Source organism: Coenobita brevimanus, chromosome 25 (assembly GCF_032717465.1).
Source record: "Coenobita brevimanus isolate Jiangsu-jjx chromosome 25, ASM3271746v2, whole genome shotgun sequence".
Lineage (NCBI taxonomy): Eukaryota > Metazoa > Arthropoda > Malacostraca > Decapoda > Coenobitidae > Coenobita > Coenobita brevimanus.
In genome coordinates this window covers 12,170,387-12,187,091 of record NC_136978.1, presented here as the reverse complement: position 1 = coordinate 12,187,091, position 16,705 = coordinate 12,170,387, and the positions used below count along the sequence as shown (strand labels likewise).

Below are 16,705 nucleotides of genomic sequence, written 5' to 3'. Positions count from 1 at the left end.
TTTTTTTAAAAGTAATTTTTTGGTTAGAGTGGCTTATTTATACAGTAAATAATGAGGTACTATATATCATTTTTGTTTTTGTTTTTGAAGGCTCAAACATGCTTGCATGCGTCGTCCTTGGTCACCTAATGGCAGTTCACCATGCTGCTCAGTCTCTGGCAACGTACCTATTTAGTCCCTTAACCCTGAGGTCACACTCAGTGACCTTGTCCCCGGTCTTTTTCGGTCTACCTCTCACTACCCTACCCCAAGCATTAACACTTCTCACTTTCTGCACCCAATTATCATCCCCCATCCTCTCCACATGTGGCACATTCCCAAACCATCTCAATCTACCTCTCCTCATCACAACACCAATACACTCCAGTCTCATCCTACCTTTTAACTCTTCCATCGTAAACCTAGCTTCCCCCAGGCCTTGTGCTGAAGGACACACTGCACATCTACCATAATCATTGCCATTTCTATATGTTTGAGCCTGGTACTGTATATGTGGTTTTCATTTGGGGAGTTAATTTTAGAAACACCTTAATTATTACATTCATTTTGTTTCATTTATAAAGTCCCCAGCATGCTTGCATGCATTGGTCTGGGTCACCTACTGGTGGCTGTCCATGCTGCATGATCTCTGGCAGCCTCCCTATTCAATCCCTTATCCCTGAGGTCACACTCTGTGACCTCATCCCAGATGTTTTTCGGTCTGCCTCGTGCAACCCCACCCCCAACATTCACACTTCCCACTTTCTGTCCCCAATAGAGAGAGGGGGAGAGGGAGAGAGATTTGTTTCATTAGATAGAATTTTTATTGGTATGAGAAGGAAGGAGGAGGCGAGGTAGGCCAAGGAGAAGGTGGATAAGTGGATGCGGAAGAGATGTATGCAAGTTGGTGAGGCTAGGGGACACTCAAGGTGGCTGGGTGAATGTTGTGAGAAGAAGTGGATTATCAGGGATTTGGCACCCCATTTTTACATGACAGCATCCAGATTGACTCTATTGGATACTTTTATATGAAGCTATAGAATGTGGTGAATGTTTTTGGCATATCAGATAGAGCCAGGATTCCGAGGGCTTGAATGATGAGTGAATGGAAGCATGGCCCATTGGACTGGGCAAACTTGGACTGTCAGCATGTTGCTACTCCTCACCCTGCCTGAGGGTGGGAAAGGAAGTCCAGATGATGATGAGAAAGAAGAGGGCACACTAAGAATTGTGTATGCAAATTTTCAGGTTGGCATCTGCCATACTTGAGCAGTAATGACCGCCAAAATTTATCCATCCATCCATCATCCAATCCTATGTTGCCCCATGAGGAGTGGAGGAACCCGGGGCTAGGCAAGTTGGTTCTGTCATTTAAGAATAGAGTGACCAGCCTCGCTCATCGCTGAGTGGCATTACGTGAGCAATAAACCCTAACTACCCCTTGGATATAAGCCTACACAGGCTCAATCTGATTGGAGTGCCTTAATTACCCACTAAACAACCAGGCACAATAATTTGATCATACGGTTACCACCCATTGTAGTAAATGGTTTCCAGGTGTACAGGAAACCATTTGGCTTGTCAGTCAATGTAGAGTCACCCATAGGCAGAAGGAAGGGGAAAGAATGAAGGAAAGACAGACATAAGCCCTGGAAATTCAATTTTAAACCATCTCTTGTAGTAACTTTTCAGTTTATGGGTTACAGGAAGTTATTTTGGCAACCACGAGGTGAATTCACTCATTGTAAGAGAGTCCCCCGGTACTGAAGTCTGTATCTAACCTCACCAGTTCAAAAAGTCTTCCCCAGGCTGAATAAAACTGTCTGCAAGTATCAAGAATAAAACAAAATATCATTCAATTGAAGGGGTTACCCTTGAATATGGTACAGTACTAATCACAAATAAATGGTGTGGAAAGATGCAGAGCTGTAGTACTGTCTTATTCTGTAGTTGAGGTAAAAGATGCAAAATGATGAAAATCTCTGTGAAATTGAGTTTAGCGAACTAGAGTGATGTGTTGTCTCGGGGAAGGAAGAGGAAAGACTGAGAGCATGATGAAGGTGGTGAAGTATGTGTCAGACTGAAAGACATCATGAATGATCTTCAACTTCTAGTCCTCTACTCTACTACCCAGGCTATCCATAGCATCAGAGGTTGGTTCTTCTGAGATGTAATAACATTTATAACTCTATTTTTATGGGAAAACTTAGAGGGTGAAGGTGTAGACAAACCCCTTATTTGTAACGGAATGGAGAAAGAGGGACTGAGGAGGAGAATGTGTGCAAATGAGGTGGAGGGGGGAAGGAGAGAAGGACTGAGGAGGAGATAGAGTCGTATATGAGAGAGAAGGATGAGAGTTAGATAGAGGGGAGCCTGATGGCAGAAGACAGGGCAGCATGGAAGCAGTTTGTTTGTGGCCAACTTTTCCTGGATTAAGGCATCTAACTATAACACGTATGTTGTTAGGAGGTAGCAAGACTCCATGCCATGTAGTTGTCATTGTTGGTCCTGGCTCAATAGGACATAAACCTGATGGAGTGTAGGAAGCTGGCCACTTTAGCTGGACACTCCCAGAGATCTTATGCTGAGATTATGTTGAGGAATAGTCTTCGTTGTGGTGGCAGTACCTAAGGTGAGTAAAAGTGTCATGGTGTGATGAGCTGCAGTACTATGAGAGAATATTAGATTGTCTGGGTTTATTTTGTTGGGAAGGGTCATTTCTGTAGGATGAATGGTGGGGGGAGGGGATGCATTCCAGAAGAGTTCTGTTTGGATGTAAGTTTTTGATGCCTGTGGTGGATATGTGTTTTATGTATCTATTTGTAAAGTGTAGTGCTTGGTGGAGGAGGGATATTGCTGAAACCACTCAGACATCTTTTACACTGTGATGGCTCTGTAGCTGTTTCCTCTGCTGAAAAAGCAGTACTCTGTGCTCAGACTGCCTCCTCCATTTTCACCTTAGATGATTCCAGTGCTATTACTCCATCACTTCCCCTGTCTGACTTCCTTATGACCTTCATTAAAATTCTTCAGTGTATATACTTTCTGCCCTCACTGGCCTTAATACTAATGGGGCATATGGGCCTGGTGGGGTCCGTTCAGTTGTCCTCAAGAACTGTGCTTCTGTGCTTACACCCTGCCAGGGTAAACTCTTTCACCTTTTTCTGTCAACTTGTGCCTCTCCTTCTTGCTTCTTATTCAGCCTGTTCCAAATTTGAGTGACCACCCCCAGCCTTCTATCACCCAATTGCTTTAACATTCTGTATTACTTAAGTTTTTAAAATCTGTTGTTAAAAATATTTTACAGCACCTTTCCTATCGGAACCTTCTCTCTAATTGCCAGTATGCATTACACCATGGACGCTCCACTGGCTGTCTTCTCACCTTCCTTTCAGACTCTTGGTCATCCTCCTTTTGAGACTTGGTGAAAGCTTTGCCATTGCACTTGACATCTCAGGGGCTTTCATTTTTTTTTTTTTTTTTTTTTTCTCCAGAACAGAGGAAGGGAAAACAAGAGTAAAAAAAATAATCCATACACCAGATTGCTGGTGTCCTCCATTTATAAAATGTCTGTAACAGTTGGACTTGAACTGCTGTAGGTTGGGCAGGCATGTTTATTTCCAAACTGCCCTGTTATGGGTTCTATCCATCTATCTATGCCGTCCTTTCTGTCTTCCTTTCTGCTTGTTCTATAGCTGCTGTTGTAGGTGACCACCATTCTTCTAGAGCTCTCAGTGGTGGTGTTTCTAAGAGTTCTGTCCTCTCACCAACTTTCTTCTCTTCATCAGTGACATTCTAAGCTGTACATCTAACCCTGTCCACTCATAGGCTGATGACTCCACCCTTCACCTTTCCATTTATCTCTTGCAGTGTTCATTTCAGCAGTCACTTCAATAAAACTGGGATGAGGCTATGGCAGACCTAAAGTCTGGCTTGGCTTATATCATTGATTGGGGTAATCATGTTGATTTTAGTGCATCAAAAACTTTTGATGTGTCAGAAACTTCCACAGGAGTATCCTCTGATTTTTAGAAATATCCAGCTCAATCCTACTTCATCTTTGTACATACTGTACTTGGGGTTTCATTCTCTGAGGATTTATCTTAGAAAGATCATATTGACTTTCTCTTAAAAAATCTGTATCCAAGAGATCAGGTGTGCCAAGCCAACTCTGTCTTCCTTACCCCCACATAGTTGTTGACTTTATACATGGGTTTTAATTTGCCCCTGTGTAGAGGACAACTCCCATGTGTGGGGAGACTCCCCACATACAGCTGTTCTCAACAGGGTGGAGTCAAAGGCTTTTTGTCCTGTTAACTTCTCTCCCCTTACTGGCTCCCTTCAACCTCTGTCTCTCTGCTGCGCTGTTGCATCTTTCTGTATTTTCCTGTTGCTACTTCAATGGTCATTGCTCCTTTGAACTGTCTTCTTGGATCCCTTCACCACTATGGTGGGCACATAGCACCCGTCTGGCAGCAAACTCTCATCCCCTTTCTGTCCAGCTCTCTGATGGAAGAGTTAACCATTAGACCCAATCTTCATTTATGCAACAGGTCAGCTCTGATACTGTCTCCGTATGTCTGTATTTCCTGCTGCCTTTGACCTCCAATGATTTATACACAATGTGTCCTGGCATCTGAAAATGAATAGATCTTGAAAATGGCTGTCAGTTATTTTGTTTTTATTTTTGGAGGGAACAGTCATTCATCCTTGTGGTGTTTGGTTCCTTTTTCCATGTATTAAAAAAAAAATTGTGTGTGTGTGTGTGTGTGTGTGTGTGTGTGGAGAGATTTTGTAGATCAAGATACTTTATGAAATCAGGAACAGGATTGAAAGGCTAGTTTATTTTCCATGTCATCATATTTGTTAAATATAAAAACTGAGACTTGTCTTCCCTCACACAGGCTCAGTTTTAAAGCAAAAGATTAAATAAATAAATAAAGGGATTTTATGCTGCCTTTTGTCTGATAATTTTATTCAGCAGAGGGAAAGCCCATTTTCACTGAAATAGGCAAAACATTATGCTGTGTATATTTTCTAAATTTTTGTTTTGGTACAAAACAGTGCATTTCGCTGGGCATGCTGTTGATAATTCACTACAGTACTCATAGGCTTTCGCTTTCTTTGTTTCTGAATCCTTCCTTACCCAACTGTTGTTGGTGGAAATAAAAGCCGGGAAATGATGATGTTGACAAACAGGTATGGTGTAAGCAGCAGCCAGCCCAGCAGTTACCCCCAACAGCAGCAACAGCCATACCCACCAGGGGGTCAGGCATACCCAGGAGCACCATACACCACCACCCAAGCTGGACCTCGTGCTACTGTCCCTCCCCCTGCCATGACACCCCCATCCCAGCCCGTGCAGCCACCACCTGCAGGACCTCGGCCACCCATCAGGTACAGACAGCTTCTTGTCAAGAGACTGTCATAACTAACCTCTTAATTTCAATGACATATTGCCATTGCAGTTTGGCACCCACCAGATGATTTTATTCAGTTAAGGACATGCCTCTATTAGTGGAGGGGTTAATGCAGGCTGTATCTTATCCCCAGTTCAAAAAGTGTCTCCAAAACTGAATAAAATAACATGTGGTTGCAATTTAGATCACAAATTGCATCATCAGAGTAAAGTGGTTAAAATAATGCTAATAAAAACATTGAGACTAGGGTGTGTGAACACCCCATGGCCATTCATTACATATATGGATTGGGTTATGATAGAAGTTAAAACTCGGTGTTGTAGAGATAAAAGCTGGGATGGTAATAAATAGTCAAAGGTGGAGTATCTCATATCTGATGAATCCAGTATAGATGATGCTGTGGTGCCTGCCAATAGTGAACAGTAGCTTTTGCAAATTGGTGTAGAGCTTTGTGTATGTCTCTTAGGGTGTGTTGTGAGAAAATATATCAATAAGGTTAAAGTAATGGTTGTTGAGGGAGGAGGTAACTCTCAGTGTGAAGTGCTGGTGAATGAAGAGATTGCTTTATTGAAGGAGTGTAAGAACCTCAGAGCAGTAATGGAAAAGACATAAATTTACAAAGGAAATGGAAACCATTAGTGGCATAGAGAAGGGAGGTGGCTGGTGCTGTGAAGGTCTTGATATTAAACAGAGATTTGAGTGTGGAGGCTGGAGGATTGCATAGTATGTCAGTGCCCAGATTAACATACGGATGTGAGATTGGTGTAACTGGAGAGCAAAATATTGTAAGTAAGGGCAGTGGAAATGAGATTGTTGGGGAATGTGTGTGGAATGCAGAGAGAGGATAGGATAAGAAATATTAAATTGTGATACATAGAGGTTGCGTAATAAGGAAGTCTGTTGATAATTGAATTAAAGAGAGTGCCTATATGGTATGCTCATATGGAAGTAGGTAGGATGGTGAAAAAGGTATGCATTGTATGGATGAGTTTAAAGATAAGAAGATATAAGATAGGCCAAGAAGAAGGTGGATGGACATGAAAATAAGCGTGCAAGAAAGCAGTGTATGAAGTTTAGGAGGCCTTAGATGGACAGGGGATTGAGTGGGTTAAATGAATGTTGTATTGAGGGCACTCCTTTAATAGCTTGTTGGGGGACACATTGACTTTATGATAGGTGTACTGGTATGTAGATTGTGTTTGGAGAGAGAGAGAGAGAGAGAGAGTGTTTGTGCAGATGAGTAAGTTTGTGAATTAAGGTGCTCCAATCAGATTGAGCCTGTGTAGGTTTATATCCAAGGGGTGGTTGGGGTTTATTGCCCACATAATGCCACCCAGGGATGAGTGAGGCTGGTCACTCTCATCTTAAATGTCAGGACCAACTTGCCTAACTCTGGGTTCCTGCTTACCTCATGGGGCAGCACAGAATTAGATGATGATGATGGTAAGTTTGTGAAATGGAACCTGGATTTCAGGGCTTGAGTGATGTGTGGATATTTGTGAAACCCATTTCACTGGGTATGCTCTTATCATACTGTACTCTGTTCACTTTAAGTAGGTGCACAGGTGCCATTTCCCCATCTTGAATGCTGTGTTATGACAAGAGAGTAACATTAGAATCTGATGCCAGTTATTTAGAATTTCTGTGGAAGAGATGAAAGCCAGTAATATTCTCTTTTGAGCTGTGGGGAATAAGCAGCAATGAGAAAAAAATCGCTGCCTATAGTCATGGCGTGCTAGTCGGAAGGTGTCAGTATCGTGCCCTGGCAACTTACCCATCAACAGAGCATCCGATTTCGTGTATAATATGATACGAGTGTGATTCGTGTAGAATGTGTTTGTGTATAATAATATTCGTGTCTAATATATTAGTGTATAATAACATGATTCGTGTATAATATACGAAATTGGAGTCACTGTTGACAGGTGGGTTGCCAGGGTATGATAATGACACTTTCAGATTTGTGCGCCACGACTCTTAGTTAAAAGTGGAGGCCCTGTAGTTCTATTTTTGTACTTATTCTCTGTTGCTGTATCCTATTACATTTTGTCTCTTGGAAGAGAAAAATCGCTGCCTATAGTCATGGTGATGACATAGTTTACTTAAAGTAAATCAGGAAGTCTTTTCATATGTCCAGCTAATTTGAGTACTGTATTTAAAATTACAATGAACTGGTATATGAAATTTTGTATAAATAATGCTATTATAAAAGTATTGTACATTATGGTACCTTTTATTATGGGTTTAATTTGATACAGAGGTTGGAAATTATTCAGCGTGATCCCTTGGTTACAGTGCACATTGTTACCATGGTTTTTGTTATAACTATGAAATGAAAATCGGCACTGCTGCCATTATTGTGCATTTTTCAGCTTAATAACACCATTATCACATGCCTAAGGTTGGCCAAGCCCAAGATTCACAAACACTCACTTACACATGGCTCATGCACATTGGCCCCTGACATAATTCATTGTCCAACAAGTGAGCTGGACAGAGCCTTAGACTCGCAAACATACACACTCACACATGTCTCATGGGCATTGACCTGGTGCATCAACCCATGACATCGTCACACAAGTGAGATGTTTTAATTGGCCAGGACCTTTTAGCTGTGAAAGCTCATTTTTTTATTGGCCAGCACCAACACAGCTGGGGTAGCAGGTGAGTTTCATGAAACATTCCAATATTTTCAGTATACAGTACAAATTACAGTATAATGCTAATTTTTGTGCTTATTAAACACATAACATTGATAATATTGTGGATCAGATTCTCAAGTAATTTTAATATCACAGGAATAGTAGCTATAACCTTAATGTTGGTTTGACCATTTGTTTAGAACCAAGCCCACCACTTAAGGCCACAGACTTATCCCCCATTAGTTTAAGCATCAACAGTACCTTACCAATTCTCTTAGTCTTCTCGCTGGTTGTTTTCTGTACTATTCTAATCATTGGTATGATTGTAAATGATTGTGTACTGCTGATTTTTGTTTTTTTTGTCGTTCTTTTTATCAATATTCATTCCAGTTTACTCGTGTTTTTTTTATCAAGTGTAATGGCAAACTTCCTAAAACGTACACAAATACTGTATATTGAAATTATTATTACAAGCCTAAACTTCCATATTTATACCTAACCTAAATTGTCTAATCTATCAAAGCAGTATAACCTTACCTAACTTAACCAAATCTAACCTGACCTAGCCAGACCTAACCTAACCAACAGTAACTTAACCAAACATGCCAAAATGGAAGCACAAATGAATTTTGGTGTAATCTTCAAGGAGACCTAGGACCATAATCTTCAATAGACCCTCACTTTAACCCTGAAAGACTGATCTCTGATGGTCATCAGTTTTGGGTCCTGCTACTTAGTCCTGCTATTGACAATCGTAGACAGGGTTAATATGCTGTTGTTGTTTGTTTGTTTGTTTGTTTTTCCATGCTCATTCCTTCAACTTGTTTCATGCCTAGGCACATTATTTGTATTGATTTTAGCGATTTCTGTAAGGCTATTTTCCAAAATTTTCCTACTTTTGTTCGTATGCAAGGGAGGCCCTTTTTTTTTTAAATCTTTTGATGCTTGATAGTGTGGTAACTGTTAGACACGTGAGAGTGAAATATGCCTTTTCAGGTGTGTAAATTCAAGCTCTTGAAATCTGTAAGACCAAAATCTACCTTTGATGAAATTTGAAAAATCAGGCCTGAAATGCAGCTGGGGGAATAGTCTGGGTGGTAGGTTTGCAGTCTTTAGGGTTTAATGGACCATGATAGACCAGGGATTGGATTTAACAGACACTGCAAGGCAACCAAACTTCCATTGGCTATAACAAACATTATGTCCATTAAATGGGGTGCAGTGAGTTGCAATACATGTGTTGCCTACCCTTTTACATCAACCTGGAATGAAATTGCTCACTCCATCATGATTGCTGAGTTGTAATAACAGACTGTAATATTGCTATACAAGTGATGAAGAAGTAATGTGACAAGGATGTGAAATAAGCTTCAAAACTGTGGAATTATAGGCCAGGTTAGTGTAAAATGAGTTTAGTTTTCATTTTCATTACTAGAGTATGGTGTTATATTAATTTATTTTCAAATATGTTCATTTTCATTACTAGAGTATGGTGTTATATTAATTTATTTTCAAATATGTGCATCCCACCATCAGGTTTCCCCCTATTTAGTCCATTGTGGCAATGGTCCACTGTATTAGCAAAAAAATTTTTATCTACTTTTGAATTCTGTGACTTTGTAAAGGTGTACACAAGTATGTTTTCAAATATGAAGAGGATCCATTGGTAAATAAGGAAAATGCAGTTATGTAAGGGATAGGTTAGGTTAAGTTAGGATAAGTTTAGTTAGGTTAGCATTAAGTAGGTTAGGTTAGGTTTCAATAAATCAGCACTGATGAGAGTAATTTTTTGCCAAAAAGAGCATTCTAAAATGGCATCTGTCATTCTGTGGTGTGCCCCAAGATGGTGTCCATGTGTCTACAGTGCACCACAAGATATAGCTATTGCAAATTGACTTAGGACCTCCCCCCACAAGGTATAAAAAAAACACAGAAATCATAGTATATCACAATGTTTGTTCATGAAATGCCATTTATTACTATGAAATCATGTTTCCCTTGTTTTTCAGGACCAGTTGAATGCGTTTTGGCATGGAATCACTTAGATCTCTAAAGTAATCTAAGGACATTTCTTTGCACCAAATATTTGTCAGTTCAGTCTTGAGGTTGTCCAGATTGAGTGTTTTCTTCTCTGCCATGATTTTCTTCATCTTTGCTTAGCAGTTTTCTATCGGATTTAGATCCGGACTGTTTCCAGGCCAGTCAAAGACCTCAGTCCAGTTATCCTTAAACCATTTTGTCACATTTTATGACGACTGACATGGAGCTGAATCGTGCATGAATAAGTTGCACCCATGAATAGCAAAAGAGTTTAACAAATGATCTTTCAGAACTTGAATGTACAAGCCATCATTCATCATCAGGTTCTTAGGAAGAAAGTAGAGGCCTCCTCTTCCCATTTCACAAGAGAAACACCCCCATACCATTACCGATTGTGGGTGCTTAACAGTCGGCACCGTGTAAGCAGTGTCATATTGACTACAGGAGGCAGGGCAACGAACCTTGGCAGAACGCACCTGGAACGCCTGAAATGTGCATTCATCGGAAAACATAACTTTTCTCCTCTCATCCGATGTCCAGTGTGCATACTTCTTGGCATACTGAATGCGCTGCTTCTTCATGCGGTCAGTGAGAAGCGGTTTCTTGGCTGCGTTGCGGCTTGGCAAACCCAGCTTCTTTTGCAAGTGATGTTGAATAGTTCGAATTGAGACGTCTTGTAACAGCTGGGGATGCATTCTCTTCAATTCTGCTGCTGTCAGTGGAGGATTCTTGATTACTTCTCTCTTCAGAAGCGTACCTATACCACTGGAAGTCATCCTGTTCTTTCCACCGCCATGCTAGTGCTCTGGTACATCAGGTGGCAGGCTGCGCGCTGCAGCAAGAATCTTCATGAAGGTCGGCTTTGCACGTCCGGTACGTTCACAAATCATGTTGATAGGGACATTGTTCTGCCTCCGTGCAATGATACAGACCCTCACATCCCTTGAGCAGTACTTTCCAGGCATGACAACTCAATTCTAGGAAAATAACAGGAAAAACAGTAATGCATACAAAAAAGAGGGAGGTACAGACTCGGAGCGATGGGAACATATATTCCCACTCTCGCTTTTGGGCAAGCACTGATGTGCTGAGTGTTTCACCACCTCCCGCCAACACCAGAGGAGTTGCTGGTTACTTCGTGCTCAAAAAATTCACTTGGTAGAGGTGGAAACACAAAGCAAAGACAGACAACTCTCCCATTGCAATTCTGTGTGTAGGTCCTGAGCCAATTTACAGTAGGTGTAGTATCTGTCTGCAGTGTACCACAAGATGGTGTCCATCTGTCTTTGGTGGCAGTGGGGATTGTAAACATCATTTACCATCATTGTGTCAATAATTTGCCATGATAAAAATAGTCAGAAAACTGTGGCTTTAAGAACAAGAAGAGAACTGGTAACGTTTTTCTGCTGCTTAAATTAAACCATACATTTACCTCAACGAGTGTACAGTTAGGGGTCAGGCAGGTGGCGGGTTGAGGTTTCAACAAGGTATGTGAACCCAGTAACAGATTAAATATTCTCCCTTTTTGTGCCCTTTTCACTACTTTCCATTAACCTAACCATGCCTGTGTGTGTTTCAGGTACTTAAACCATAACTGTATGCAGTAATCTTTCAATTATCTGGCATAATTCAGCCAACCTCCATGTTAGATATTGTAGAATGTGTGTCGGTACCCCCAATCAGCTATCTATTCAGCGTTGAGCCGAATAATATGTCACTACCCTAAACTATCCGTCTCACCCTCTGTCCTGAAAATTTTCCAACAATATTACCCTTGAGTAAAAAATGAAAATCAAGCATAAAATTCATTATTGATACAGTACATATAGTACAGTAATCATCATCATCATCACCACCACCTAATTCTGTGTTGCCCCATGAGGAGCATAGGAGCCTGGGGCTAGGCAGATTGGTCCTGACATTTAAGATGACAGTGACCAGCCTCACTCATAACTGAGTGGCTTTACATGAGCAATAAACCCCAACTACCCTTTGGATAAAAACCTACACAGGCTCAGTCCGGCTGGAGCGCCTTAATTACCCACTAAACCACCAGATGCCATAGTTTGGTTATATGGTTACCACCCAGCATAGAAATGGTTATATAATCATAATCATACTGTACTCATCTAGTGTTGGCATTGATGAAGGTTTAGAGTAGTACGCTATGCAGTACAGTGCACTTAATCCTGTGTGGTCTAGTGGTAAATGGTTCCCATAGAAATTACTCAAGCTAAGCCACAGCACATGGGGATCGTCATGGTGTAGGTCACAGATGCACAATGTACAGATAAGTCCTCACTATATGGCATTCACAGGAGAGAATGAGAGAGCAACAGTAGCCTTAGCGTGTTAGGTGGGCCGCTTCTGCAGTGCATTGTGATTGGTTGGCACATTGCAGGGTGTGCCCACATCCGATTGAGTCCCGTGTCTGAGCCAGACGATACGCACCACCGCTGAAAAATGCATAACACCACCAATTGCTTCCTGTTTCTGAGCCAGCTATTGTTTTAATAGAGCCAAGCAAAAAGCGTCGTATATTTAACTGGGCCAGATGTTGTGACAACAGATAGTTGAGAGATTACTATACCGTATATGTATTTAGTGGGTCTAAATTGTCGTAAAGTCAAAAATTTGGGTTTGAGCATGTGCCTGGGACCAGTTAGGATAAATCCCATAGGTTCTATCTATTGGATATCATGTGAATTCATTTTCATGTGCCATGTTTGGTACCAGTTATGTGCAGTAACCAAGGGATCACTGTATATATTATAATTACAGGTAAATGGCAGCTTACATTTTATGTACTTAAATAACTGTTTTTCTCTGCAGGTACTCAGGTGTGCCAGGCTTCCAACAGTGGACACAACAGTAATCATCTGTACCAAACCATGCCATGTCATGTCCAACCCTGCCAAACCCCAGCCTATCAACACTTTTCTTTCTCATTCTGAATTGCCTGAAACACAAAGCTATATTCTGTCCCCTTGAACTTGGCCTACAAATGTCATCTCTCCAACTTGAATGCTGAGCTATAGCAAGAGTTTAATACTAGAATATGGGGTTAGTCACAGGGTAGTGCAATAGAAAAGAGGTAGATTCAAACTACGTACAATATTTTCTTATATCTCTCTCACACCAAAAGCTGTTGGAGCCATTCTGTATACGGTTATGTGTGCTACATGTCTCAGTCAAAGCTGAGCTTATTCAAAGAGCTAATTCACACCAACTGTAATGCAATGTATGCCATGAAGCATAGTTTATGGTGTGAAATACCTCATTGAATAAACTAGACTACAGTTTGAAGATGTAGCACATATACTTAGGGTGGCTTTTGTAGATTCTGGTGTGAAACAGTTTTTATTCTGTTGTGTAGTTATGGGGAATAAGCTGCAAAAGGATAAAAATCTCTGCCAAATTGAGGTGGTTCAACCATAATGTACCCTGTTCTCTGCAAGACCTCTGTACAGATGTGAGGCATTCATGTTACTGGTAATACAAATCTATGGTTATCTATTTGTGAGACGTGCTGGATACTCCAACTTTCCCCATTTGTAGATGTTAGTATAGTCATGTGTCATAGTTCCCACTCGTTCTCAAGTCCTACCTGTGACTGGAAGTTGTAGCCAGGGATTCGCACCAAATGAAAACCTGCTATCCATTGTTAAGGTGGTAGATTAAAACTTTACTGAACTGCACGAGGAACAGTTCTCAATGATGCTGTATCTCGTGCAGTCTAGAAAGCTTAGAAGTATCATTACCAAGTCTTTATTTGGTGTAAATTCCTGGCCACAGTTTCCTTTCAGTTGAGGGTAAGGGTAAATGGTTAGAAGACACGATGGCCCTTGATTGTACCGTAAGAACCTTTTGATGCAACCAAAGGCTGAGGGAGTTGGGTATTTATGCAGAACTAAAAATGTTTTGTAATTGTTGATTCTGTAATACTGTGTCCTTAATGTTAATGGTTATCATAACGAGTGTATGAATATAATCATGTACTGGACTGCACATAGCCCATTGTTGATATTGTATATAAACAACCAGTACTACCATAATTTATATGCCTTTATGCTTCACTATTTTTGATAAACATTACTAGTTATAATCCCTCATTCTTAACTTTCTTGCCATGCATACTCTATAATATTTCTCTGTATGAAATTCGTACCCAAGTACAGTTGGGCCTCAGCATTCATGTAATGATTTGTTCACTAATGACAACATTCATGGCGATACCAAATGATCCATTGTTAACAGTCTCCAATCCCCATATAACATTTGCAGGTCTTTTACTAGAGATACAAGGAAAACCTGATCCCTTTTGAACATCCCAGCATATTCATGCATAAACACCACTGATGCACCACATATTTGAGCATGGAATGTGACAGTGTGAGTATTGAGGTTACATATAGAGTGATTTCTAGAGCCTGGAGTACTTTGAGAGAGTATCTGATATTAACTTAGTGTGTTTTGTGTGCATAAGCTCAAACTTATTTCATGTGAAGAAGAGTGCTTGTAGAGGGTATATAAGGAACTTAGAATAATGGATGAGTTTGTTGTTATATAATATTTTGGTATATGTATGTTATATTAGAGTAGGAAATGAATGAGACTATAATTTTTAAAAGTTCATCCTTTATTAGCCCTTTCTGAACCTCAGAGGGCCTGAGCTTATATGTGGGACAAGTGGGGTAAAATAGTGGCCGTTTGCCAAGAGACCTAAACCAAAATAGCCTTGTTTGCTTGTTATTTGTGAAGTTAATATGAGGATGCAATTCTTAGAACCTAATTCATGCAAATGTTATGGCCCAGCTGTAATTAATGATCATACACCTGTTTCTCTGCATAAGCTTTTTACTTGTATATTAATGTTGGATACATGTTACCTTTTTGAATAGGTGGGTTCCAAAGTGTAACTTGTAGGGTATGTTGTCCAATGTGCAGTTTTGTGTTGGATGTGGATAAGTGTGCAGGTGTCATGCTTCTAGATGAACATTTATCAGCTCAAGATCATGAACGTATGTGATTAGTCCTCCAAACATGGTTTTCCTGCATCTTCAGTTGCACGCTGCTTTATTGGAGCTTCAGTGTAATTAAAGATTTTTATCTGTCTTAAAAGTTGTACACTGTTGCTTATTTGAATAGGTAAGTGCCTAAAGCTAACACCATTGTTCAGAGAATTACTGGTAATTAAAAATTCCCTAGAATTACAATAAGTTGTAAGTAATGTAGGATTGCCTGCTTTTGATGCTCCCTCAGAGTCACACTTGACCTGATAGCCAGAAAGTGGAGTTTCTACTCTTAAAACACCAATTGGAGTTCTTGGAATAAAGAATAGCGAATTTTGTACAATGTGACTCTTAATTTGCTTTACTGAAAGCACAGTAGTTTAATCATTGTGGGTGTCTGTGTATGTTGAAGTATATCTGTTCACCATTATTGTCTCATGTTACATTTAAGTTTACATGCAGTATTTAAGTAGTAGCAACCAATATATGGTATACATTGTTCACAGTAAGTAAACCCATTGTTCACCTTTTACAGTGTGTTACAATGCCCAGCATGATTTGCCAGCTCATTGCGTAACATGTGCTTTGGTGCTGAAGATTATAATGATTATCTTGAAGTACAGTGCTTTTTAGCATTTCATATTGTTTGTGAATGCTGCCAGAAAAACAGTATAGTGCTAGTCTGTCACTGCGAGAGATTTTATAATGCTGTTAATCTGTTTTGTAATTAGTAAATGAATATGATAAAGGAGTATTGACTTATAATTGGTATGTAGCCCCAGGCTGAACTGCATTATTTATCTTTCTGAGAAACTGAAATATATATGAAGTGATGCATTATGCCACACACTTAATAGCAAAGTGTTTTACATACTAAATACCAGTTTATCCTTGAAAATAATAACCCCATTTGAAAAGAGGTGTCTGATCTTTGTTGCAGCTTTATTGAAATATATACCACTGGTATTAATTGCAAGAGTAAAACAGATTACGAAAGTCGTCAGTGTTCATTTATGAGCTTTTTGAACAGAAACTATAGTTAAGATTGTTAGCCAAAACACTGCAGTACTGTACATGACAAACAGGTGAAACCAATATATCCACAGTGTATTTGCTGTTTCATAACATTTAGGTGTACATGTCTTTGTGTTTCCATAATTATGTAAACAAAATGATGATGATTATGTAAACAAAATCTTAATTGATGCATAATCCATTTTTTGTGGTAAGCTGTTCAGGTGTTGTTATGTCTACTTTATTTGTACCCTTTGTTGTGACATCATATCATTATAGAGGAAAACTGCAGACAGCATTTAAAGTATTTCATTTAGTAGCTTACATTCTTTAACTTAAGGTACTGAAATATTCTGTGTTTCATAGATGTTTCTGCATTATAAGTACTATATAAGCATATTTCCATTACTTTAAAACCTGTTGAATTGCATGGTGCTGTATAATACCTCTACTAATGTATTACCGCTACAGGAATGGTATGATAGGAATTGCTACAGAGTGACTTAATGGGTGTGTAGTTACATTTTTAAGATTAACAAATTTCTTATCCCCTTGAGCCCAAATATGTTATTTTTACAATATTCTTCCTGTCTCCTGA

The 16,705-nt window shown here is 39.9% G+C and overlaps 1 protein-coding gene across 1 annotated transcript in view; it reads left to right on the top strand.

The window, feature by feature from the left end:
- Positions 1–13,484, top strand: part of LOC145393775 (uncharacterized) — a 124,769-nt gene extending 111,285 nt beyond the window's left edge. The window contains exons 10-11 of the mRNA XM_080267825.1: positions 5,179–5,376; positions 12,914–13,484. Of these exons, the coding sequence (XP_080123951.1) occupies positions 5,179–5,376; positions 12,914–12,956 (241 nt within the window). The 3' untranslated portion in view covers positions 12,957–13,484. The remainder of the gene's footprint in view (positions 1–5,178; positions 5,377–12,913) is intronic.
- Positions 13,485–16,705: the final 3,221 nt, after the last annotated feature.